Source organism: Aspergillus clavatus, genomic scaffold, assembly GCF_000002715.2.
Source record: "Aspergillus clavatus NRRL 1 1099423829800 genomic scaffold, whole genome shotgun sequence".
Lineage (NCBI taxonomy): Eukaryota > Fungi > Ascomycota > Eurotiomycetes > Eurotiales > Aspergillaceae > Aspergillus > Aspergillus clavatus.
This window is the reverse complement of record NW_001517099.1, coordinates 138639-164823: the sequence shown is the minus strand read 5'-3', so window position 1 is coordinate 164823 and position 26185 is coordinate 138639. Positions and strand designations below refer to the sequence as shown.

Genomic DNA, 26185 nt, shown 5'->3' with positions numbered 1-26185 from the left:
GAGCACTAGCCCCAATATCAGAAGAATACCTATAGTTACACAGAGAGTGCTGATGATGATGCTATTGCTGATGATTTTTCGCCAATTCGAGCTAGATACGCCATATGGTCTGTAGGTAATCTGCAGGCTATGTTGATTATCGTCTATTTCGGGTATGTCTGTCATTCGATATGCATATTTCTCTTTGTTCAGTTGGAACAAAGTCGTTTTCAACCCCATAGGTAGTCAAGGTATATACGGTATACCTATTATGATTTATGACCAGCCAGAGCATGCATGGATCAGCAACGACCGTACCAACCACGTGCTTGTCTGAATCTGAATCACATTCCAACCTTACAGTTTGTTACAGTGACCGGATATCCATGGGTACGAAAAAAAAAGCATGGAGCTCATTATGAGTAATAATCTATCATTCCAATCTTAGCCGCCCATCTAGACTGATAAGAGCTTGGCATCGTAGAACACAGCGTACAGAGGAGAGAAATGGGGTCCATCGAGAGGAATAATAGCGTGCACTATGTTCTGTGATCCCTGTCAATTCTTGATACTCTTCGGCGGAGAAGCTCGGTCGAAGTACAGCTTCGAACAACGCCCAGTCTCTCGATAGAGCTTGGTCACTATCCCTCCACATTCTGGTGGGTTTCAAGGTTCAGAGTGGAATTGCGACTCTAGACGGAAGATCCGATGCCGTACTAAGTTACCTAATTCTGAGTCCTGACTTAGGTACTTACCTACGGCCGAATGAGTTGCTAGAATCATGGCTGTTCAGTACCCACAAGTTCTCGACACCTTAAATTGAATCAGCCAGCTGCACTAAAGTTCAATCTATCATACGTACGCGCTTGGAAAATACCAATTGCCAAATATGGATTGCCCTCTATCGATCAAAAGGACCCCTGCGCAAATGTGCCTGCAGGCTGAAAAAAAAAAGTGCGAGGATTTATCATTACACCGAAACCTAGCAAATGGCATGACTCTATTCGCTTCGAATAATACCAAAATTACCTACATGAGACACAACAATCAGCGCACGGTCAAGGTCGAACTTCGGCCACGTTGCCCCCCTAGATCTTGGCAATAAACTAAGGATAAAGATCTCACCCTTTCTCCAGCCCAGCGGATAGAGGCAGACATAACCAGTGTCCGGTTCGATGTGTCTCTACTCTGTAGTCTGGCGTGTCATGTTGAGAGAGTTCTGAAATATCAAAACACGAGGTTTATAGACAATAAATGTTGGACCACTTTGTGTACCTTCGTCAAACTTTCAGCCTCGGTGCCCGAGCGTAGCCGGAGTGAGAAGCCGAACAGTACGGATTGCAATGCTCGCTGGAATGCGGGCGCAGTGCAGCGTAGAGGCAGTGATCAAATCATCTGACATTGGACCTTCACAAGCAAATGGGTAAAACAGCCTTACGGCCCGCGTGGCCTTTTGTTCCAGTAATCTTCTCTGCATTATTTCTTCTTTCAGCTCATGCAAGGCAGGATGAATCTCTCAGGAGAAGAGGAAGGCTAAGATAGTCCTCCCATTGGCTGTCTGACCGAACGCTACGTCCCTACCTTGCATCCCAAGCATCCTGGCTCGACGGGCTGGGAGCCTGGGAAATAACTATGTGTCGAGTGTCACTGTCAACGAGTGACAGGGCAGATTATGGAGAGCTGAGACCGGGCAACTTCTGTCACGTTTCTACTGCGTGGCCGTACTATGCACGATGCAGGGTCTGTGTTCAAATGGAAGAAACCTTCGGCACGCTTGGTCCTAGATATCATCAATTGGAGACAACAAATGCTGTTTGCTAGAGTGTACCACCGCCAGCACCTCAGTCCCGGCTCTTGATACTACTGAGCAATCTGCACTCTGTAGTATTCTTGCGACAAGGATCAATAGTTCAGGCTGTTCAGCATTCAAACTTGCCGTATTGTAACTTCTCCGCTAGAGTCCGCTAGCCCCCCACTAGATAAACCTAATCCCACAAGGGCAAAGTGCATTCCTAATGTAGATACTGGTACTTTGCTAGAATCCAGTCCTGGTCTCCATCTGTAGGGCTGAGAAAACCACGAGTTATTGGTCCTTGCCTTTAGCGTGATGACAGATTCCATTTCAGGCAAGGCTTGTCTCATGGCCTGGGCCAATGAGTTTCCGATCTTACCGAGGAATTTTAAATTTATCTACAAAGCTGGACTCGGGGTTCAATATAAGTCTAGTCCCGCTACCCATGTCGTATTATTGAGACTTGAGTGGTCAATTTAAGGTACGCCAACTGTGTAGGTAGTTCCATACAGCTCTGATTCTGAATCTTGGTTCTCAGGAGTTTAATTAGACTTGGTACTAGTACACAGATCCACCTCGTAACTTCGTAAGTCATAAACTAAAGTAACCTACTATGTACATATCTCGACTACCTAGTTACTAGTTTAGGTGCAGATGAGATCGACCATAGAGAAGCTAAGAGGCTTTTAATGACCTGGCTGAGCGTTGTGTTTCGAGTTTCGACTCGGGTAAGGTTACACCGATTAGTAAAATAAGCAACCGGATAACTAGTTGTCACAAAAACAAAAAATAAATTCTCACCGCTGCTGCCACGGAGATCATAGGGTAAAAACTACTGCGTAAGATCTCATCTGACTGGGCCACTGGGGTTTGAACCACTGAGACCACGAAGACAGTATGATTTGGTGAACAAAACCTTCCATGGCTCATCCAGAAGCCCGCTCCCCTGGCGGTGGGCAAGGAAGACCCGAAACACCGTTCTTCATACCTATCTGTATCTGACCACCTGACTGCTCTCAAAATGAAATTTTCTTTCTTTTTCTTTTTTTTTCCTTTACGAAGTAACATCCGTGCATGGATCTGCAATCTGCAGGCTCCATGAGTCTTGACTCTTGAGAGTTGAGACATTCAATCATGATCTCTGTTGAAATTCGGGCCTGAAACTCATAGTCGTGGGTAGGTCAAGGCTTTCCCTTCTCGGTACTAGTGGGTGGTAATTTGTCTCCCTCCACCAACAAGTAGGATGCTCGGATGCTACCAACACCACTGCCTGGCGGCTTAAATTAACTCTTCTTATTCTATCGCGCTCTAACTAAAGATCATGTTAGGAATCGAGTAACGAATACGGAGTACGAGACTAGCATTTCTATTGATTAGGCGTGCCGTGATCCCTGTCAAACTCCCCCACCCAACCAACAATAACAATCTGATGCTGTTCAGCTACTGGCCAGAATTGTCAATTCGTTATTGATACTAGATAATAATGCGGATTATCATGACGTCTCTTGCTCTCCTCGCTAGGCGCTCCCAGTCGCACACCCCAGAAGAATATTCAGATTGACGCGTTCTCATAAGTACCTTACCATTGTTTCTGCAGTGTCGACTGCGTACACTGATGGTCCGTTCTGCAGCTGCTCAAAATAGTTTTCCGGTTGAGCCCCGAGGCGTTTTTCTTTCTTCATCGCTCCGCCGCTATTTACACGGGCACATGCACACAATATGCTAAGAACTGACGCCAAAAAACTTGACTTCTGACGGCCGTTCGACAGCAAAGTAAGTGAGATCCGAGTCTGAGTTTCATTCATTCCTCTCTGAGGCTCTAGTTGATCCGGCATCTGAGAGAACCTGTCAGAATGCTCAATGCTGTGGTCCTGGGCTGCTGAAACTGGAAGACTGCGGGGACTCTAACCTGAGGAAGTCACAGCTAGACTACTCTAGTCGTAGTCACTCTACTCCGTACACCATCCGCAGCGGCTGAGAGTCAGGTGAAGTACTCTGTAGCTGGAGATCCGACTAATCATCGTGTTTGATTCTTGCCCTGCGAAATGCTAATTCCAGATTAATAATAAATGACAAGAATAATCATTTTCCATGGAGACACTCAATAGCATCCACGAGTGGATTACTACCTATTATCTTCGATGATTATCAGGTATCATTGGCGGACTACACGTCCTGGGTTCGTCATGGTGGGTAGCACGAAATACATGGAACCATACAGTACTCCGTACCAAGTACCAACTTCCAATCTGTGTCGAGTTGTCGACCCTTGCAAGGGTCATGGGTGACTTGGCAGATGAAACATCCCGTCCGTGGTCATGGCGCGGCATGGCCCGGTCTTTGCCCAGAACTGAAATCTCGAATCACATTTCGCGGGGGTGCACAGCTGCAAGAGCCTCACACCTCTCCTTACTCTTGGGGGGTGCAGACTCGGCTTTAGCCGACTCGAATAGTCTACTCCATCTCAGGAATTCATATCGGTGAGCGCAATATTGCGTCAATCAGATTCATTTGCGTACTCTGCAGTGTTAGTATTCCGTCGTCACGAAATGCTCTCAATCAAAAGTGCGGACTCGCCGCCGGAGTCTTCAGGAGCTCCTAGTAAGGACCAGTCATTGTCCAGAACTCCACTGTCCACTGGACCCAGGAGACCGGCCGATTCACTGTCTTAACTCCGGTATATTTCGGACGGAGAAAGCATTCAGCCTTCAGACATCCATGCCGCCAAGATACGACGATAGCAGAATGTCGTATGCAGTTCGTACAATGGAGATATCTCTCCCCCCTCCCCTTCTTTCTTTGTAAAAGTACATGACGTTTTAATCTTTAGTTTTATGGGCGTTGAATTTCGAAGATTTGTTAATTTCCGTGAAAATTACGCATTGGCGAAAGACTAAGAATGGACGGATCGTCCTATCGAGGGGAAATAGACACCTGTACCTCTGTAGAACTGTAGAATCTTGACAGATGAGGCTCTGATGAGCCCCCCTCTCTCAAGTTTCCACAGAGTGCCTCTACTGCCTCGTCCTTTCCCCCTTTTCGCCCACTTCGCGATCTGTCCGACGAAGATCGTCCTCTACGGAGTAGATAATCTGAAGTCTGAACTGATCTACCCCATAGACTGAACACTAATCAGCAACGTGCGCCAATTTGTCATTCAGTAGATAAGTCGGGACTCGCTACTCCTGAGTAGCGAGTAGGTAGTACTCCTTAGGTACCTAAGTCTATGGCCCCCCCCCCCCCACCTTGTCCAGACACAGCCTTCGTGGGGATCAGGATGCTTGTCTAACTAGTCCACATATGGTATCACCGAGTAACTGCGCGCATATTCGCTAATTTCACTGATAAAAGATGATTAAAAATTCCTTTTTTTTTAATTTTATTTTATTTTTATTTTTTTTTCCCCCAAGAGGGACGGCAAACGGGTGAACACTATCAAGACCCAGTGTCGCATCATCATGGTATTAGAAATCGCGTTCGGAGAGATAAAGAGGTAGGATACAGTTGTAGTACTCCGTAGTACCTACCGGCTCGGACAAAAACATTGGTCCGAATTGTCACGGATCCTGCCGCAGTGGAGGATCATCTGGTGGCTGCCTGGGAGTCTGGGACAGAACAAGTCTCCCGAGATTCATCCAGCTGGTCGGGTTGTCATCGTTGTGTTTCGCGATTTTCAAGGCCCCCCCCCCCCCCTGGGTTGAAAACGGGAGAATGGGGTTGCGCTTATGGGCACAGGAATCGCTCAGTATTCGCACCCCGACAATCACTTCCTGTTTCTTTTTTTTCTTTCTCAGCCTTGCTGGTCTTCTTTGAGACGTATTTTGAGTTGGCTACTCGATTAGGTTTAGATGCTGACAACGGTACCTGTCAGGTAAGTTTGATGGATTTGGTGATAACCATGATTCACCCAGTAGTCCTCGAGTCCTCGACCCAGATATGCTCGATGGAAACTCCATAGTGTACAGCCCGGATAAGAAGGAAAGTCGTTGCGATAGGTCTACCTAGTTATGGGCTATGTTGGTCAGTCAAGAGTCGTATAGTCGGTTAGGTATCTAGTCCATTTGGCTGGCCTCAGCCCTACGAGCCTCAATGCGACTCTTACGATAACAATGCTATGAAAGCAACGCCTTCTACCCAATAGGACAGGACGAGTCTGCATCTCTTCACTTGGCCTACCAATGACTTAATTGGGAAGTGCCCAAGTCCGGCCTCATCTCCGGTCTCCTATTCATCCTGCCCCCCCCCGACTCCTGAGATCAACCATCTGGATGTCCCCCTGAGCTCCACCAATGGAGGCCCTGCCTGCGAGGCTGAGCGCTGTGCTTCAGGCGTCCCACTCTCGCTTTGGCGCACAGCAAGGGTCGGCCGCTTGTCACAACTCACAGCTCACAATTTACGACTGTGACAATCTGCAAGGACGCCCCCGTCCATGGTCGGCAAGCTGCATCGTCCTTTTCCTGGCCCTCTCCTCCCCCTCATGCGGGCTGTGTGGTGTGTACCCCGTACATGCGTCACCCATATGGGCTGCGGCTCTTCCGCGGACTCGATCGGCCCATTTCTTGTTGTTGTTTACTACAGGTTGAGCGCTGGGAAGGGGCGGTTACTTGATAATTCACAACCTATCAGCTGAACCCGGAGATCTACCAAGTGCGATCGTCTCCCTTCATCGGGTATCCGTTTTGATTCGTTGATGATCCAAACTGAATTTCAAAATCACAAGCATATCCTATAAGCTTGATGACAGCGCTCATGCTAAACAGGGTAATTAAATCGCGAACAAAATGACAAGTCAACGAAGAAAGGAATTCGACTGCTCCCACTTTTTTCTTTGCCTCTAATTCAGACCCATCGAGGCAAACGGAACCCAAGTTAGAGGCCAGGCGTTGGTGGAACGGCTGTGCATTTAGCGAAGTACATAACTATCAAAAAAGTCAGCCTGGAACTTCATGCATATCAGTTGAATTGAGACGGCCGACTTACCTCCAGGGGTGCTTGTCATCACCATATTGGATCGCCTCAATCCAGTTCTTCATCTGGAGAGCAATCTCACCAGCCTCCTCGTCTTCCTTCAAGCCACAGTCAACCGTCTTGCCCCGGTAGCTGATAGTCCGCACAGGGCTGACGATGGCTGCAGTACCAGCCCCGAAGACCTCAACAAGTCGTCCCTCATCGGCAGCTTCGGCGACCTCAGACATTCGAATCTTGCGCTCCGAGATAGTCCAGCCTTTAGGGGCGAGTCTCTCGCGCGCAAGCGCCAGGACAGAGTCTCTGGTCACACCCTCGAGGATGGTTCCGTCCAGAGGAGCGGTCACCAACTCCTTCTGTCCGGTCTCCTTGTCCTTAAGGGCAATGAAAAGGTTCATTGTGCCGACTTCGGTCACGTATTCTTCCTCGCCGAACAGCCACAGGTTCTGCTGGAAGCCCCGGGAGGCAGCCTCCAGCTGGGGGAGGACGCAGGGAGCATAGTTGGCACCCAGCTTCTTGTCGCCAACACCACCAGGCCAGGCACGGACAGCATAGTCGGTGGCCTCAAGAGCAATAGCCTTGAAGCCGGTCGGGTAATAGGGGCCAACGGGACTGGCAATGACGAAGAGCAGCGCAGAGCCAGGGGGGCCGACACCAAGGGTCTTCTGAGTGCCAATCATAGTGGGTCGCAGATACAGAGAGTAGCCTCGAGCCCTGCAAGAGGTCAGCTCATTGCTTTGGTATGTGAGCAATCTGAATCTACTCACTCAGGAATGAATCGACTGTCCGTTTTCACAAACTCTCCAATGAGTTTGATCAGAGCATCGCTGTCAAATGTGGGCAACGCAATACGCGCGGAAGACTTGTTGAGGCGCTGCATATTCTTGTCCGGGCGGAAGAGACGGACCCTACCCTCCTTATCCTTGTAGGCCTTCATGCCCTCGAAACATTCGAACGCATAGTGGAACACGCAGGCGGAAGGATCGAGGCTGAGATTCTGATAGGGAACGATGCGAGGAGCGTGCCAACCGTCGGCCGCTGACCACTCAATGGATAGCATATGATCTATGGGAAAGATATGCATTAGGACCTAGAATGGCACAGACCGAATCCCGCACAACAAACGCGCCCGTACCGGTGAATGTCTTTCCGAAGACGAGGTCCTGCGGGGCCTGCAATTCCTTGGGTGTAGTGGTCTTCGTGATTGTAAGCTTCGATGGATCAAGGGGAGCCCCTTGAGACGAAGTAGCTGACGTAGCGCTGAAGTATCTCTGCCATGATTGATATGTCGCAGGGCTCTGAGCTCGTAGCACCCGCGAGGACGCAGAGCTATACAACGCCCTCTGGCGGGTCAATTGACGAAGTGAATTCATTATGTATTTAAGGTCGACCAGCAGCAGGACCTGAAAGGAGGAAGGTCGATGTTAGCAACGTATATCTGTCAACTGTGTAGACTGAAAAGAGGAAAAACAACGATAGGCGGCCTGGGCGATAGAGCTGAAAAGCGGAGGTTATGACTCTACCTGCCGGACCCTAGGGACAACTCCGAAGAACAAATTCTCGAGCCACTATTCATGCGAAATATGCGTCACACACACCTGTAACTTTGGATTATGTCTAAATTAAGACAAAGATGGACTAGAGTCAATTGGTACTCAGTATCCTGAAGCAAACTGCAGGATAACGCTCAGAGGGAGAGGGAATAAATATCTCCTAGCGAAAACGAAGATATGGCCGACGTCGGCCAGCCCAATACAGCGGATACCGGCAATAGCCGTTTAGTCATCAGTCTAAGGTGACAGACTACGTCACGTGGAAGACTTATCGATTAACTACGTGTGATTGGACAATGGACTGTCCCTTTCACGTGACTGTTAACATGCAGCTCTGATGGGGGAAGGGAAGGTCCACATCAGGCATGGGGCATCAACATTCGATTTGAGATGAAAGAAAGATCAATCACACATATCTCGATCTTCAAACTGTCTTGGTTACATGTCATAATTTTATCATCAATATACTCGCCATTTATCCGACAATAAGCAATGATCATTCTATTTGGTCCTTCATCTGAGTTGTGACATCTTGTTGTGCATCTGGCCGAGACAGGTTAGACTAAACCATACTCTATTATTGAAGGACCAACTTGCCCATTCTGATGCTGGAGGAGCCTTGAAAAGCAACAATGTTTTCCTCCGCGCTAAAGTCGCTGAGTTCCAATATATCGACCAATTATCAGATCTCTCCGCATCCAACAGCGGTTTCCGGACCTTGGAGAATCCATGATGGGAAGAAGAAATCTACTGGGACCGCGGCTTCAATCTTTATATTTGACAAGAAAGTACTCGAGCCGCGATCAAGTGGGCTTGGTAATCGGTCGAGTTCAGCATTGAAGAAATTGCAGGAGGATGTGGTCGAGCGGCTTAAGCGCGAGGCCGGCAACCTTGCGCGGCTGAGGCATCCATCGATTCTCCAAGTGTTGGAACCAGTGGAGGAGACGCGCGGAGGTGGCCTCATGTTTGCTACGGAATCGATCACTACGTCTCTTGCCGGCCTCTTACAGGCAAAAGAAGAGCAAGAAAGGACATCAAGAGGCGGTTCCAGGCCGAGCCGCTACGTTGTGGGAGAGCCTGACGGAACACGGCGTCGGAAAGACATCGAAATCGATGAACTAGAGATTCAAAAGGGGCTTTTGCAGGTTGCAAAGGGCCTGGAGTTTTTGCACGAGTCTGCGGGCCTCGTGCACGGGAATCTGAACCCAGAGGCTATTTATATCAACGCAAAATCCGACTGGAAAATTTCGGGACTTGGGTTTGCTGGGCCTCCTGACTCTTCAGATGCCAAATCGTCTCTGCCACCTCTAGCTATCTCCGAGGTTCTCTATCAAGAGCCAAGGCTTCCGCACTCGGTGCAGTTAAATCTCGATTTTACGTCTCCGGACTTCGCGCTGGATTCCAATGTCACCACTGCTGCAGACATGTTTTCATTAGGGCTCGTCATAATCGCTCTTTATAACTCTCCCCATGTGTCTCCACTGCAGGCGCATTCGAACCTGACTTCATACAAGAAATTACTGAGCTCTCCATCGTCTACACCATCGCAAAGCAATAATTTTCTATGCTCGGGCACTATTCCGAAGGATCTTTTGACACACCTTCTACCCAGGTTGATCACTAGGCGACCTGCACAGCGTCTGAATGCTCGAGAGTTTCAGCAATCACAATACTTTGACAATGTACTTGTCTCTACAATTCGCTTCCTGGAGTCTCTTCCAGCGAAGAACGCAAACGAGAAATCGCAGTTTATGCGAGGGCTACAACGAGTTTTGCCTGAGTTCCCGCCAACTGTCCTAGAGAGAAAAGTTCTGGGCGCCTTGTTAGATGAATTAAAGGATCGCGAGCTTCTACCTCTGATTCTACAGAATGTTTTCGCAATCTTACAACGCATTCCGAATGCACGTCGCACTCTTCCTGAGAAGGTTATCCCTCGCCTGAAGGAAGTATTTGCAGCGCAGCAACCAGGAAAGGGTCCTGTTCCAGATCGCGATTCGAAAAAGGATGCAGGTCTCATGGTAGTCCTTGAGAACATGAATTTCGTCGCTGAGAACTGCTCCGGAAAGGAATTCAAAGACGGTGAGTCAGCATCTCATCATTGCCATATATTTGTGACTGACATTATCAGATATTCTACCGCTGATTCGTCTGGGCTTGGATTCACCTACTCACTCCCTTGTTGATGCTGCAATCAAATGCCTTCCAGCTATCCTTCCAGTCCTTGATTTCAGCACTGTCAAGAATGAAGTCTTTCCTTCAATTGCCACCACCTTTAGCCGGACAAGTAGTCTGGCAATCAAAGTGCGATGCTTAGAAGCATTCACTGTCCTGTGCGGCGGTTCAGCTGGCGACGGCGCCGCCTCTGAGGACGATCTGTCCGGTGTGGTCAGGGAAAATAAGTCACCATCCGCCAAGCCTTCGATCCTGGACAAATACACCATACAGGAGAAGCTTGTCCCATCACTGAAAGCGATCAAGACGAAAGAACCAGCTGTTATGATGGCTGCTTTGAGAGTTTTCCGCCAAATCGGCACTCTTGCTGACACTGAATTTCTGGCTTTGGATGTTTTGCCCGTTTTGTGGAGCTTCAGTCTTGGACCGCTGCTGAATCTTCGTCAGTTCGAAGAATTCATGGCTTTGATCAAGAGCCTCTCGTGGAAAGTCGAACGTGAACAGGCAAAGAAGCTGCAAGAACTTTCCTCAGGGGGTGACACTGCCGGTTTCCAAAACGGTTCTGGCGGTTTCCTCAGCCCTACAAACGACCTTATGCAGTCTGATCTGGATAATACAAGGAATAACTTCGAACGTCTCGTTCTTGGTCGAGAAACCGGGGCATCGAGCAGTCCAGGCACTGATCCTTGGCAGAACCTGGGTCCTCAGGCATCGGCAACGCAAAGTTCTTCCCAGAAACCGCCTTCCGCAACCTTTTCTTGGTCTTCAAATGGCGCTACAGCGGCCAGCAAAGGAGCCTCGCCATTGAATCTAAGCGCCCGCTCCGTGACCCCCGATTACAATTTGAGTGCTTTCCCATCACTAGAACCTGCAACAAGGCAGAAGTCCCCAATGTCTCAAACATTCTCCACCCTGCAACCTTCACCGTCGACTTCTTGGAATCTGCCCGTCACGGCGAACAACAAAGATAATGCACGGAGTATAAACATGGGAACCACGAGCGGTGCCTCTATGGAAGCATTGGCGAACATGAAGGCGTCCACCACCTCGATGTATGGACAAACGTCACAGCAAGCTCCTAATTACTCTGCTTTTTCGATCCCCCCTCCTCCATCTACTTCAAACAACGTGGGATCATTTACTGGTCCAGGAGCGTCTGCCCATGTGAATCGCGCTCTATTTGGGCAAGTCAACCCAGCACCGACCACTTCGTTTATCAGCAGCCCACCCCAGCCCCAAAATACCCAGAAAGAAGGGCTCGATAAGTATGAAAGCTTATTATGAGCAGGTACCTCTATATTCTTCATTGGTATGTTTTGATATCCTCCTTGTTTGCAACGTCATTTCCCGATTTATGTTGTCTGGATGTCCATGTGCGTCTAGGACTATTTGTACAGGGTCACTCAGATTCCCCATGATTTCACGACTCTAGACTTGATAGCGAGTTGGAAGCCAAGATACCGACATATAGAATCTACTCACTGCACTATTTCCCGATATTTACCAACCATAGAGACAAGATACCCCAGTGTGATGCCAATTGACATACTACGTAGGTCGAAGAGCTTCGAATGGAGAAGAGGAACAATAATAATAATGGATTAAGATTGCTCGGAAGGTAACTCCCCACTTGTGCCAAGATAACATTGGCCAGATCAGCGAATGATAGGTTAGCCTAAAAAAGTCTACGCTGTGAGATCCATAGTTGTGGCAGTAACTGCTCCTAAGTTGATAAGTTGTGACATGCGGTTGCAGCAGCTCCAGGAATGCTATCTCTACGAGCTGTCTCGAGGCGCTTGCCGTCGGAACAGCGGTTGCTCCCCGTCCACCACCCCTCTTCTACATCCCTCCTACCCCTCTATAATCATCTTTCTCACTCTTCGCTGCGCTCTCGACCCTTTACTCTATCTTCATCTGCTGCTTTCTCTTCAGCCTTTCCTCTATTTTCTGCTATACCAGAAGCTTCATATCGTATCAAGATGGATGACAAGGTCAAGCAGCACTATCTGGCCGACTCGCCCCCCACAGTAGTTCGACTCGAAGTCAAGTCGCATTTTGATTCACTCAGAGATCCTAAGCTAAGAAAATATGCCCATTACCTGAGCAGGTCCGTTTCTTGCACGCTCCAGAACGTCATTCGTCTTAAGAGAGAGGTGGATTCTTCAGTTGATGGCAAAGACAAAACGTTGACGCTAATCAATCGTTTGAATATAGAGCTGCATTCGAAGGTACCCGCATCACTTTGCGTCAAGTCTCGCCTGAATCCGAGCCTATCTACGATCTTATCATTTCCCTTCACAATGCCTGTGACGGAGATTGGGCCAGTCTAGCGAAGAAGACTGGTGTGAGCGACGAACACCTTCGTTTCTTCCTGGAATATGCTGCGCAGTTCCTCGGAAATTGTGGTAACTACAAGGGATTCGGAGACTCGAAGTTTATCCCACGGCTGCCTGTTACCGCGTTGGAGGCCCTGGCTTCCGTAACACCAGAGACGAAGCAAGCTTTTGAAAAGGCTAACAGCATCGGAGGGGGAATTTACGAGACAAATGATCAATCCCTTATGCACTTGGGTTATCCCGAAAATGGCCATATGACTACCTACTATCCTGACTCGCCCACTATCACCAAGGATGAGATCACAGCCATTGGAGATTTGATGGAGCAGAAGGGCTTGCCCTTGGAGAATACGCGCATCAAAAAGGGCCCCTCGGGCGACTTCGAACTCTTGATTGCATCGGGTGTATCCTCACCTCCAGTGAGGGACCGCGATCTTGGTGACGTCACAACCCTGGAGCTGGGCGGAGCGCTGAAAGGGAAAAATGTTCATCTTGTTTTCGGTGATTATAGGGAAGAGATGGCGAAGATCGCCCATAGCGTCAAGTTGGCTTCGCTGAACGCAGCCAACGACAACCAGAAGAGAATGCATGATGCCTATGCTCTTTCATTCGCTTCCGGATCTATTGAAGCCTTCAAGGAGGCTCAGCGTATCTGGGTCAAGGATCAGAAGCCGATCTTGGAAAGCAATCTCGGATTTGTGGAAACATACAGAGATCCCCATGGAGTGCGTGGAGAGTGGGAAGGGTTCGTTGCACTGGTAAGTGGTGAATTGACATGATATCAATCTTCGTCGGGCTGCTAACATCAAATAGGTTAATCTCGAGCGCACTCGTGCCTTTGGAAAGCTTGTGGACAGTGCCGAAAGCATGATCCCCAAGCTCCCATGGGGTAAGGACTTTGAGAAGGACAAGTTTCTTAGTCCTGATTTCACATCTTTGGAAGTTCTCAGCTTCCAATCCTCTGGTATTCCTGCTGGTATCAATTTGCCCAACTATGACGATATTCGTCAGAACCTAGGATTCAAGAACGTCTCCCTTGGAAATGTTCTGAGTGCCAAGGCTCCTAATGAGCCTGTGCCTTTCATCCCTGAGAAGGACCTGGAGGTTTATCGCAGATGCCGTGACCCAGCATTCGAAGTACAGGTCGGCATTCATGAGCTTTTGGGACATGGAACAGGCAAGCTGTTGCAAGAAACTGTTCCAGGAGTGTATAATTTCGACGTGTCAAACCCTCCCGTAAGCCCGGTCACGAACAAGCCCGTGGCCAGCTGGTACAAGCCTGGTCAGACCTGGAGCTCTGTCTTTGGAGCTATCGCATCTTCCTATGAAGAGTGTCGGGCGGAGTGCGTAGCTATGGTTCTTAGCTGCGACTTCAGTATTCTCAAGATTTTCGGATTCGGCGACGGCACAGTTGACCTCAACAACGAGGCTGGTGATGTGCTATTTGCAGCATATCTCCAGATGGCTCGCGCTGGCCTAGTCGCCCTCGAGTTCTGGGATCCAAAGACCCAGAAATGGGGACAGGCTCATATGCAAGCTCGTTACAGTATTCTGCGCACTTTCCTGGACGCCGGAGATGGCTTTGTCAAGCTTGCTTATACCAAGGAAGATCTGTCCGACCTCGAGATTCAATTGGATCGTTCGAAGATCCTGACTCACGGACGACCCGCTGTGGAGAGATATCTACAGAAATTGCATGTCTACAAGAGCACTGCCGACGTGGAAGCAGGCAAGCAATTGTATGATGATATCACTTCCGTGGATGAGTGGTGGGGAACCAAGGTGCGCGATATCGTCCTGAAGAACAAGATCCCTCGCAAGATCTTCGTGCAGGGCAACACCATCTTGGAAGGGGACGAGGTGACGCTGAAGGAGTACGAACCCACGCTGGAGGGTATGATCCAGAGTTTCGTTGAGCGCCATGTTTAAGCCAGGCACAATGGACTGTATGGATTATTCGGGATCCAATAGTCACTGGCATCTGGACACCGTGTTGGAATAAAGTAAATCCTATGTTTATATATACAAACACCAGCACGTGTATTAGGGCCCGATCAGTTATCGACGTGGTTGATACCAACGAGACACATTAGCCCCAGAGTAATTCTCTGCCCGTCTCTATTTAATCTATCGCAGCTCAATAGCATAAAAGGGCATCATTACACTATAGAAACTTTTAACAATCGTAGTTTTCATACAGCTTCGAATCGTGTGATGTGGTGATGTATGTATGCATAGTGTTCTCCGTTTGGGGCAGATAACAGAATCATAACAATTCCAGTATATATATGATATTCCCTTTAATGAGTAACCTGTTCCAAGTCTAGTATATCATGTTAATTCCATTAGTATCGAGAGTTAATCAATATCGGATCGCTGATTGATTTAGTTGAGCCGCGTATCTACTAGATACGCAGAGCTAGAGAGTGACAAGATGTGCCTGGAAACTGCGCTACTGATGGTTTGCCATTCGACTCTCCCTAAGCGCTTCCCTCTGCTCTCTCCTCTTCGATCGCCCTTGCCAAGCATACTCTACTCTGAGCTGTTCTTTTGACTCTTCACCTTAATCGTTTAATCTTTTTCGCAATAAAGGGCGAATTCATCTTCTGTGAATTAAGAATTCTTCATCTCTGGGTGTTGTATAATCCCACACGTGTGACCAGTTCTAGGAACTCCTGATCGCCCGAACTCGAGAGTCTGGATCCTCCTCAGATCAACGGAGCCACTGACCAGGTCGATCTCGCCTTTGCAACTTTAGGCAGGAGTAAAGGCCGCCCTTCACTTTCAAATCCATACCCAGGAATACTTGGCACTTTGTCGGCGCAACCAAGCTGCTCTGGCTCGCCCACCACGGCGCGGCCCCCTCATCTAACTGATCCTCAAGTGGAGGAAGACGACGACGACTTCTATACCGCGCCGCCGCCGCATTCCCCGTGCTCGGAAGCCTCCTCCTCCAGCTTTGTCTCGTCGCGTCCGCCACCTTTCTCATCACTCGTCTTTAACGCGGTGATTGATTCGAATCGCGCAAAGGTCCGCGTCACCGAGCCTTTATCGGAGTCTCTCCCAGTACTAGCTCCTCCGCCACTCGTCGACGAGCCGTCACAGCCCGATTCTTCGTCGCCTATCGTTGCGGAAACCAAGGCATTCTTCCAGAAAGGAGAAACATCAGGGAAGGCAGCGGACGACGGAGAACCTCCCCCGCCATATACTGAAGGGTCTAGTCCGATTGACTCGTTTACATACGTGATGGCTGCTGCAGGAGGTCCATCGAGTATCATTACTCAGGTGCAACAAGCAGGGGGCCCACCAATCAATACACTCGGAGGTATGGAGATTCCGCTGTTCACGGGCAGCAACAGAGCTGTTGTAGAAGATGGCTCAAGATCTCGTGTTTGCTAACCACATCCTTGGGGCCATAGACATCGGTGGAGATGAACACATTACTCTCGAGCTACGGTAAGGAGATTTCCGGTTATCCTATTGCAAAATGGCATTGAGTGATGCTGATATCAATTGCAGTGGTACTCGGTTCACACTCTCTAGAGATGAACTGTTGACACTCCCTGAATTCGTCCTTTTATCACTGTTTCCAAACGGCCTTCTTCCCGATGGACATATGGGCACATTCCACGAGGGTGATATTTACCCCGTCGATGTAAGTGAACACTAGGGCATCTCTCACATTTGTTGCCGAGCGAGGCTCACATTCCTTCATTAGTATGACCCAACTTCTCTTCAGTACATGCTCGATTTTTTCCGTACAGTTGCGCAGTCAATTCCGTCGTCCTCGCCTTCTGGCTCTACGTCTCCGGATCTAGAGATGTCTGAGCATGTGCTAGGGTCCCCAAGAGATGTACTGCAAGACCGGGCTGGGATCATCGTTCTGCGCGAAGACCTTGATTTCTATGCGATACCACCACGTCCTGATATCGACCACACGGAGATGCTAGACGTGAAACGCGCTGTTGGAAAGGCATTGTTAAAACAGGACGGCATATTCTCTGGCTTGAAGAAGAGTGATGAAGCGGGATCGACGGAACAACATCTGATTGAAATGCTGACTGCGGGGTAAGTGTATCATGCCTTTCCATCCTCACACATATGCTCATCAAGTGCAGTGGCTTTGAGAGGGATGACCGATGGGGCCATCGTGCTCCCGAGCCTAACAAGGCGGTCATTTGCAGCCTTGCCTTGGCTAAGCTTCGCACCGACATCCGGGGTGATCTCTCGAATAAAAACGCGGTTGGAATGGCTGAAAAACTCTTACTTTTCTGGAGGAAGCCTGCTAGAAGATGCTGGTGGGAAGGTATTGAGTTGGACGGCGTTGAGGGGGTGGAGGGTAAGGTCAAGGTCTGGATTCGAAGAGTATGGACGCTGGAGATGGTAAGATACCTCATCGCAATGTATCATCTTTATTCTAATGTCTAAACAGAGTGTCATTGGGCTCAGATAGCCTCTGTCGAGACATTCATGTCTACGCCTCGTTTTCGACCCCACGTTCGCTGTCATCGCATACTCAGCACGATTCCTCAGCAAATGCTGTACAGATATAAAAAATCAGCGCCTGTCCTTCTTGTCCTGCCTCAGTTCTTTTGTTTTTTCTTTTTTTTATCCTGCTGATTCGACGATATCCCCCTGCTTCTTTTTCCAAGTCTGCGTCGAACAAGCAGAATGGCGTATTCAGTTACTGGGTGCTGTACTTCATTTCACTATTTTCACTAGCTGGCGGGACTCCATGCACTATCCTCTTTGCTCACCCCTTTTTTCCTTTGTCAGACACATAATTCCTCCCAGCCTTTTCTGTCAAAATCACCCAAGAATACTTAGTTATATTATGGCTACAGATCTAAGAGCATTCAATGGCTGCTGCCCTCTCAATACAACTAGTCCCTCACATCTGAGTTCACTTAGTTTGCCAGATAGCTTAGGGATCATGACAGTTGAAAGGCTAGAAGAAGTTCATCAATACAAGTATCAAATCTCCCTTCATGCCATGAGGCCAAAGAGTGCAAATGCACGTGATTTTGATGCCAGAATAGGCCTAGTGTAGATTAGAAACGCGACAGAGCAAAAAAGGCGGAGCATTGACCGCGATCACCATACAGAAGGAGCTCTAGCATCATTACCTTGAAAATCGGATTGCTTGGTTTCAAGTCGCAAGACCGAATTCGCAGAATCACGGATCATTTAGCGCCATCGGGAATCTGAGGCGATCCGATTGATCCCGCTCTTAAGTTCAGTTGCCGACAAATTTCTCGCTCTTGATCAATTGAAGTGGAGAGTGGACGAGGGTACCATCGATTCGCATTTGCGGCAAGCTCTTCTCGCAGGATCTGAAAGGGGCATGTCCACATCCTCTTAAACGCCAACATGTCCCCTCTCAGAGGCTATATCACTTCCTATCCTCCGCGATTACGCCATTACGGAAACGCGTTACTTACGCCGGTCATTCCTCAGACCCAAGTTGGTCCTACGCCGCGAACAACGAAGCGAGGCACTACCGCGGTGAACTATGCAGAAGACGGCTTTGACGATGAAGATTTTGATGAGAGTGAAGGTACTCGACGGCCTACGGGGCTGAGGAGCCTTCGACGAGAGGAGTCAACGGCTGATAAGACCCCCTTGGCGGAGAAGTTGGGGAAGGAGATCCATGGCCCTGTTGAGGTCCAAGGGATTTTCCGCGACTGGATGATCAAGAGGATGTTGCGACCAGCGTATGTGTCTTTTAGAACCGAGTTTTTATGCCCCTTTTCCTATTTATGGGCGTTCGCGACCATGCTGACTTGACTCTTTTTTTTATTGCGGACAGTTGTGCAGACCAACTACAGATTCAAGCGCAGCTCCCGCTCACCCTCATACCTATTCGTATCGACCTGGAAGTCCCAGCGCATCAGCCTCTCGAACCATTTCCCATGCCACGAGGTGTGGTAGACCCTGGCATCAACCCTACACTTCCCGGATATCGCAGACCAGACCCGCTACCTGCGTTTCGCATCAAGGACACATTTCTTTGGAACCTCCACGAAGCTCTCTCGACCCCGGAAGAGTTCGCGATGGGGTTCGTGCGGGATCTGGACCTTCCAAATCCCCAGGCGATGACCTTGGCCATCAGTACTCAAATACGTCAGCAGTTAGAAGAATACGCTGGTGTTGCATTACATCCGCTGTTCCAGAGCACGCAGTCAAAACAAGCTTCCTCGCATACAGATCCCTCCCGAGATGTGTCTGCGACTCCGGTTCCTGCTCAAGCGGCAACGCCTGACAGCAGAGCGAACACAATCACAGTAACAAAAGAGCCGTTAGTCAACGGCAGCATCCTGAATCCGGACGACGCATACCGGTGCCTGATCAATCTCAATATCAACTTGCAGAATAGGCTGTACACGGACAAATTCGAGTGGTCCTTGCTGCATCCTCCCGGCATGGCAGAGGAGTTCGCGCAAATCACCTGCGCTGATCTGGGGTTGGGCGGCGAGTGGGTTGGCGCTATCGCCCACGGCATCTACGAAGCTGTCTTGAAGTTAAAGAAAGAAGTATGTGAGAGCGGAGGCATGATCAGTGGCATTGGAGGCTACGCGACGGAGATTGACAACCAAGCTGCCAACGGTACTGAGGCTGGCTGGCGGTATGATCCCGAAGGACTCGGCGACGAATGGGAACCCAAGGTGGAGACTCTTTCCAAAGAGGAGATTGAGAAACGGGAGGGAGATCGCGAGCGTCAGATTAGACGTCTACGGCGAGAAACAGCCCGGTTTTCCTCTACTGCGGGCATTACCCCCGACATATCGCGACAGGGTAGCGGCTACTTCGATGTGGACAGTGAGACGCCACTAGGTAGAGGTGAAAGGAGCAAACGGAAGAGGCGCTTCCGCAGTTTGAGTCCATCGGGCAGAGGTGGTACTCCTGGTGGACGGGGTACTCCCGATACTGGTTCAGGAGCTGGGTATGGTGGAGGCGGAGGAACATTATCGGATTGGTATGATACCTAAGCACGCGTGCTTTTCTGGTGGATGGATGCTAACGTATGTCTTCTTTCGCTATCAGGGAACGCCAGACTTGGAGATGCAGCAACTGTATGGTATGGGGCACTGCGGTTTGGGCCGTACGGGATGGCCCAGCTGGCCCAAGGGTGAGCAAAGATTCTTGTCATTTTGGTTGATTATCTTACTAACTCACGGCTCAGACCCTCTGCCATAATTGCGGTCTCTTGTACGAACGTGACAAGGTTGCGCCGGAGTGGTCTAGAGACTTGCATCGGCATGATGTACCAGTCGGTCGGTGATCGCTTGACCTGGCTGCAAGGCAATTTCATTACTCACTTTCGTCATCACCAAGGCGTGAGTTCGTCTGGGCGGACACAGATATGTCAAAGCTGTCCATAATCCGAGCTATCCAGTTAGCACAACGCCCTTGGCATCCTGATCCATCATGTCTGGCTCCAGAAGGCTGGTTCTTTCCACCATACAGCCTTTCTATATGATTTTGGGAACATAAGTCATGTACTACTTTTTTCTTAGTTTGGCCACGATATCTCTCATGAACCTTTTACCAGGCAGGACTCGGCGCATCTGAATCTGACTTTGTTGTTTCTTTTCCTTCCTCTTTTCTCTTACCCGTCCTAATCCACACTTCTTGTTGTCAGCTCACTGGCTTGGCTTTCGAAATTGTGGGGAACCATTGCTTCTTCCTATGAACGGTTGCAGTTGCTACTATGTACTTCTCTCGACCTAGAAAGCCCCAGTGGATCAGGCTCCCATCGTATCTCCTGTCTCTCTTACTTATCTGGCTTGGCTTTCATGTCTGGTTCTTCCTCTTTTGAGTACGACCAGCACAGCGCAGGTATTGTACTAATATAGGGGAAAGGGTGATGGTTTGTTGTTCCCTGGTCTTGTAATCTTTCTTTTTATTCTGTTATATCCCCCTGTCTTAGTAAACACTATGATAAATGATAGATGCAATGTGAGCTGGAAGAGTCAGGGCATGTCTTAAGCGAGGATTGGATTCGCAAGGAAATCGATGATTCTATTGACCATTTTAGTCAGTACCTACATGCGATTACACTGATCGATATGCCACACTCCTGCCCTTCTGACGACCTGGATAATTGCATGGGGGGGTATATCAAAGACTTGCAATACGTGTATCATTTCTTTCATCAAATAGTAATACATAACTGAAGCGTATCCAGCAAAGGGCATTAGACATATCTAGCAAAGAGCAAGAAAGAAAGCAATTACCTCTATCAATGATTACGCGAGACCTCCTCCTCTAACACCGACGCCTTGATGTATTCTGGAGACCAGCAGAACCGCGTCAAGGCGGATGCGAACACATGAGCACACAGACAGAATAATCCCCACAGCTATGTCAAGCAGTTCTTCTTAGAGGTTGGTACTTCGAGAGGTTCCTGCAATAGATGGTCAGCAACCCATCACCCCCAAGGATCAGACACTCTACCAGAAGTAAAGGAAGATAAAGACATACTGATAAAGCCCGTCTCTTTCTATTCGAGTTGAGGTACTGTTTCTCCGCCCCCGTCTGGCCACCCTTGCTGCTCTGGAGCCGAACCGGAACACCAACACAGACCGCATTCCGACTACCTTCGACCCTGATGCCCGTGTTGATGTTGATCTCCACCGGCGCCAACTCGCAGTTCTCCCCGGGGGCGGTTAGCCGGCCCGACTCGTACAGCGCGTTTATGATCGATGTGGCCATCTCGGTTAGTTTTGCCTGGCGATGCTTCTGGGTTATTCGTAGAGTAGTGGGCTCGGATTTTCCCGCGGGTGACGGAGAGGTTGCAGCCTCCTGGGGAGTCGCTCGGGAGGAAGCATTGCTGATCCCTTGCTGGGCCTGGCCGGTCATTGAAGGGATCATGATCGTGTTGCCGTTCCCCACGACATTGATGGATGCGTCGATATTGATGGTGATAGGGCTGGGGCTGACATTCGAGCTGGCGTCCCAGATGTAGTCGTCGTCCTCATTCTCAACACCAGTTTGTCTTTCTTCTTGGATTGGACCTCGTGTGTCTGTCGAGGAGTATGGTGGAGGTGGTGTGAAGGCCACGCGATTGCGCAGGTTGGCAGCCGCTTCTCTGAGCTTGTGGGAGTGGTGAAGAAAGGCATCCGATGGGGGTTGCATCTTTCTGATAGAAGTACTAAGATTCTAGTATAGATATACAGCACGTGAAGCAATAACCAGGCGAGACACTGATGACTTTTCAAAGATGATTTTAAATAAAATTAGGGTTCAAAAGGTAGCAAAAGATGAAATCAAGATAGGTTGAGAGAATATTTTTCTCAGTACAAGAGCACACCTTTTATATACCATATCATAGATGTTAAGCGCCCTGAGGATCAACATGAACCAGAACAATAGCATGCAAGGTATTATTGATGCAGCCAAAATGATGACAGCCTACTAATCCTCCCAATAGTGACGGGAGGAAATAATAGTACATCAATAGACCCTGGCATGTGTGTGAGTTTGCTAAGAAATAGAGTGTGGTTGGTAACAATGCTCCCAACTTCCTTATTGACTTGGTATTGTTCTTTTCCGTCTGTCAATAGCCAGAATAGGATCACGTGCAGGCTGCTGTTTGTCACCCCCAACCATCAATCCAGTGAGATTATTGATAACCAAAGGGAGGATGCAGAAAAAAAAGAAATCAGTAAACAGGGAAGATCGTGTACTCTGTTCTCTATTCCACTGATACAGCCACTTCAATGGAGCTCGTGGATGGGTATCCGCAGCAAGATGCTGAGACATTCATTCAACTGCCACCCTTCCAGTATCTATGCACAGATAATTGACAGGTGTATGCAAGTGTTGCCAAAATATGGACATCCACAGTCCTCTTCAATCCAATGAATACGCCTAGAACACTCCGTATGACTCCCAATGCCGCGTGCTTCAGAAAGGAAATGCAAAAATCCAATCGGGTATAAAGTTCAATGACTGACTAGGCTCAAATGCCGCCATAATTCCAGCTTGCATAAAGGGAATTATCATCCCCCACTCCTGCATCATGCAGCGATGGATTGGATGTCGTCCTCGACGCTTCTTCCGGGGGCTGCGTAAATCCGACTGTGCCCTGAGCGAAAGGCGTTTCTGGGGGATGATCTGCTTGGCAGGTTGTAATGCGTCAGGAACATGGAACCGCGAGATTGAAATTTCAATACGAGCACGCTCATTCCGAACAGAGTGCGGTGTTTGCCTTCAGGATGTCGGACTTACTATTGTTGCTGGATGCAATAATATTGGGCCCATCCTGGTGCGCTGGTATCGAGGTCTGTTGTTGCGCCTTATATGACTGGCCATCCGGGTAATATTTGCCGCCAGGATGTAACGGCTGCGAAGTCTGAACATTGATTAGCAAGGAAAAGAGTCCACATGAACAGATCCATTTTTTACCAGCGTTGACGCGACGCCAGTCGAAATGTGAGAAAGTCACGGACTGGTACTGACTTCACGAAACTTGTCGCCCTCGATCTGGACTTCACGGTCCCGAATGCGGCGCATCAGCGCAAGGAAATTGCTCTGTCGGAACTTCTCGCTTTGATCATGACTGACACTGTCAAGCAATTGTCCAGCAGTCCTGGCGAGCTCATCCGCATCATTCACACGAGCTTGCGGGTCGCTCTTATCAATTTGTGGTATGGTATCTGACCCAATTTTGATCTGCTCGGGTGTTTCTTGAATAGCGGTCGGGTCCAACTGCACCTCTGCACTAGTCTGTTCAGGTTGATCCGCCGTCAAAGTTGTTTCCTGCACCGCCATATCTGCTCTCGCTTGCTTAAATGCCGCCTCGAACGCCGATTCATCGAATGTCTCCGCTAGCGGTTGCTGACTGGCCGCGGTCTCTTGTGTGGTGGGAAAAGCATTCATTGTCGCTCCATGCATGGGATAGCCATGTGATAATGATTGCTGAAAGCCTCCAGAAAACGGCTGATGCTGTTGGACATGAGCCCGCTGCTGCTGTTGGCTCAGAAACTCATTGTGCCAGCCCTGTTGGGAAAGTGACGATGCAGGCGCTGCAGACGGGACGCGGTGCTGCTGAACAGGATGCGACGGCCCTGAGATATGCAGTTGTTGAAAGTCCGTTGCCCAGTTCATGCTCTCAGCAGGACCAGATATCGGCATTTGTGGAGCATGCGCATGGAAAGGCCCAGCATGTTGTAGGTTCGGCAGTGGTAGTCCAGCTACATTAGATTCAAATGCAGCAAATTCGGGGTCAAGCGTTCCTTCGCTGGGTTTTTGGGATCTGAAACCCTGAATACAAGATGATTTAGTAAGAAGAAGATAGAGAACCTCGATAGAACGCTCACCTGACTGGGTGACTGCCGGGAAATCAGTCGATCTTGTTGAAGTGTTCGATCAACAGCTGCATGCTTCTGGAAATTTTGCAGAGCATTCGAGGGTCCGCAGAGAGTGTCACTCATGATTCCGATGGTTCACAGTTCGAAGAGTAACGCGGGGGTAGTCTGTTTATCCAGGACGTTTTGTGATGTGTGTAAATAACAATCTTTGGCGGAAGCGATACAAAATATGAGAATCCTAGAAGGATATGGAGCCAGACACGAACAAATAAATGCTCACGGAGCTTTCGAGTCACACAGTCACAAGAAGATTCGAAGACATAGGAGAACGCAACCAGGAAGTCAAATGCAATATCGCTGGAGTCACCGAGAGTCAACGCTGCCCGTGGGGTACTCCATAAGCCGACCGAGGATAAAGCCGAGGCCTGTCTCACGTGCCTTGAAGCGTGACCGGAGAAGTTGCTGACTCAGACTCATGCTGATAAGATAAGATCACACTGGTGCGGCTCTAACAGCAAAGCAGCCAAGCTGGCGGTGCCTCTGAGCTGTTGCTTGCGTGTTGATTCCGACCCTCCTTCTGATTGTCTAGAACGCCCAATTCAACGATATATCCCTATCCACGGCGATTCTACTATTCCCCGCAATTCTGTGCTGCTGTAGAACTTGGTTCACGTACCCCACTGGACAATATGGTGTGTTTGCCCTCTCATCTCTCTCCCCCCCTAAGCTTCACACAGTGCTCTTACTGACGTCGTGACCCCGTGTTATTGCAGGCAGCTGCTCAGGTGATCTCAAATTCTGGGCACGATGATATGATTGTATGTATAGGGATGCTAAGTCTGCCCTATGCTCTTGCATATAACGACTATCGAGGCTAATGTCGCCTCTTTCTACAGCACGACGCCGGATTGGACTACTACGGGCGCAGATTAGCGACATGCTCGTCCGATAAGACAATAAAGATCTTTGAGATTGAGGGAGAGACACATCGCTTGGCTGAGACTTTGAAGGGGTAAGCTAGTTGATTCCTCCTGCGTCGATCGTCTAATCGCTAATTTGCGCATCGGGAGACAGACACGAAGGCGCCGTATGGTGTGTAGCATGGGTAAGTCCAAGCACTTCTCCTATAGCTCGGCTCTATCTTAGCTCTTTGAATTTCTAGCTAATTTTTTCCTGCTCATGTTTTCAGGCTCACCCTAAGTTTGGCACGATCCTTGCCTCGTCTTCATATGATGGCAAGGTGCTTATCTGGCGTGAACAACACCAAAGCCCCACCTCTCCAGCTGCAGGCAGTGCCTGGACAAAGGTTTTTGACTTCTCTCTCCACACTGCCTCGGTGAACATGGTCTCATGGGCTCCGCATGAAAGTGGATGTCTTCTCGCCTGTGCTTCTTCGGATGGCCATGTCAGCGTCCTCGAGTTCCGCGACAACAGCTGGACCCATCAGATCTTCCACGCTCACGGGATGGGCGTCAACTCCATCAGCTGGGCTCCTGCTGCTGCTCCCGGCAGCTTGATCAGTTCCAACCCTGGACCCGGTCAGCAGCGGAGATTCGTGACTGGCGGCAGTGACAACCTCCTCAAAATCTGGGACTACAAGTATGTACCTCTGGAATACTTTTGCGCATTCTTTTAGGTCGCTAACCGCCGACCGATACAGCCCTGAAAGCAAGACTTACAACATCACGCAAACCTTGGAGGGCCACTCCGACTGGGTCCGTGACGTCGCCTGGTCTCCCAGCATCCTTTCCAAATCCTACATTGCTTCTGCATCTCAAGACAAGACAGTTCGCATCTGGACTTCCGATGCATCGAACCCCGGCCAGTGGACTAGCCAGCAGCTTGAATTCGACACTGTCCTCTGGCGAGTGAGCTGGAGCCCCAGTGGAAACATACTTGCCGTAAGCGGAGGGGACAACAAAGTCAGTCTGTGGAAGGAGAACCTGAAGGGACAATGGGAAAAGGTAAAGGACATCGAGGAATAGTAGACCTGCTGATTCTGTTCGTTTCTTTAAATTATCTGTTATCATATCCCAACTTTCCTTCTTTTCAAAATGTTATAATGGACGGATC

General features: G+C 49.2%; 9 protein-coding genes across 9 annotated transcripts, besides 2 other annotated features; 5 read left to right on the top strand and 4 right to left on the bottom strand.

Moving 5' to 3' along the window:
* Positions 1–2798: 2798 nt before the first annotated feature.
* Positions 2799–2827: a microsatellite.
* Positions 2828–5137: 2310 nt separating this feature from the next.
* Positions 5138–5173: a microsatellite.
* A 1432-nt stretch (positions 5174–6605) lies between these two features.
* Positions 6606–8109, bottom strand: ACLA_045480 (branched-chain amino acid aminotransferase, cytosolic; the record flags this gene model as incomplete). Its single annotated transcript, XM_001271508.1, has 4 exons — positions 6606–6666; positions 6752–7450; positions 7504–7801; positions 7872–8109. The coding sequence occupies 4 exons, from the start codon at positions 8107–8109 to the stop codon at positions 6606–6608; spliced, it is 1296 nt and encodes a 431-aa protein (XP_001271509.1).
* Positions 8110–8921: 812 nt separating this feature from the next.
* On the top strand, positions 8922–11745 carry ACLA_045470 (putative protein kinase Scy1; the record flags this gene model as incomplete). Its single annotated transcript, XM_001271507.1, has 2 exons — positions 8922–10368; positions 10418–11745. The coding sequence occupies 2 exons, from the start codon at positions 8922–8924 to the stop codon at positions 11743–11745; spliced, it is 2775 nt and encodes a 924-aa protein (XP_001271508.1).
* Positions 11746–12440: 695 nt separating this feature from the next.
* On the top strand, positions 12441–14726 carry ACLA_045460 (dipeptidyl-peptidase III; the record flags this gene model as incomplete). Its single annotated transcript, XM_001271506.1, has 3 exons — positions 12441–12568; positions 12676–13555; positions 13611–14726. The coding sequence occupies 3 exons, from the start codon at positions 12441–12443 to the stop codon at positions 14724–14726; spliced, it is 2124 nt and encodes a 707-aa protein (XP_001271507.1).
* Positions 14727–15703: 977 nt separating this feature from the next.
* On the bottom strand, positions 15704–16065 carry ACLA_045450 (uncharacterized protein; the record flags this gene model as incomplete). Its single annotated transcript, XM_001271505.1, has 2 exons — positions 15704–16005; positions 16041–16065. 2 exons carry the CDS (start codon positions 16063–16065, stop codon positions 15704–15706), a joined length of 327 nt encoding a protein of 108 aa, XP_001271506.1.
* A 105-nt stretch (positions 16066–16170) lies between these two features.
* On the top strand, positions 16171–17250 carry ACLA_045440 (putative general stress response protein Whi2; the record flags this gene model as incomplete). The annotated part of the gene is made up of 5 exons (XM_001271504.1): positions 16171–16253; positions 16317–16452; positions 16516–16865; positions 16916–17180; positions 17230–17250. The coding sequence occupies 5 exons, from the start codon at positions 16171–16173 to the stop codon at positions 17248–17250; spliced, it is 855 nt and encodes a 284-aa protein (XP_001271505.1).
* A 917-nt stretch (positions 17251–18167) lies between these two features.
* On the top strand, positions 18168–19956 carry ACLA_045430 (putative RSC complex subunit Sfh1; the record flags this gene model as incomplete). Its single annotated transcript, XM_001271503.1, has 3 exons — positions 18168–18511; positions 18607–19773; positions 19842–19956. 3 exons carry the CDS (start codon positions 18168–18170, stop codon positions 19954–19956), a joined length of 1626 nt encoding a protein of 541 aa, XP_001271504.1.
* A 1203-nt stretch (positions 19957–21159) lies between these two features.
* ACLA_045420 (uncharacterized protein) lies at positions 21160–21935 on the bottom strand (the record flags this gene model as incomplete). Its single annotated transcript, XM_001271502.1, has 2 exons — positions 21160–21204; positions 21282–21935. 2 exons carry the CDS (start codon positions 21933–21935, stop codon positions 21160–21162), a joined length of 699 nt encoding a protein of 232 aa, XP_001271503.1.
* Positions 21936–22761: 826 nt separating this feature from the next.
* On the bottom strand, positions 22762–24235 carry pex20 (the record flags this gene model as incomplete). Its single annotated transcript, XM_001271501.1, has 4 exons — positions 22762–22916; positions 23031–23154; positions 23262–24065; positions 24122–24235. 4 exons carry the CDS (start codon positions 24233–24235, stop codon positions 22762–22764), a joined length of 1197 nt encoding a protein of 398 aa, XP_001271502.1.
* Positions 24236–24924: 689 nt separating this feature from the next.
* sec13 (GTPase-activating protein SEC13) lies at positions 24925–26097 on the top strand (the record flags this gene model as incomplete). The annotated part of the gene is made up of 5 exons (XM_001271500.1): positions 24925–24930; positions 25009–25124; positions 25187–25217; positions 25302–25711; positions 25773–26097. The coding sequence occupies 5 exons, from the start codon at positions 24925–24927 to the stop codon at positions 26095–26097; spliced, it is 888 nt and encodes a 295-aa protein (XP_001271501.1).
* Positions 26098–26185: the final 88 nt, after the last annotated feature.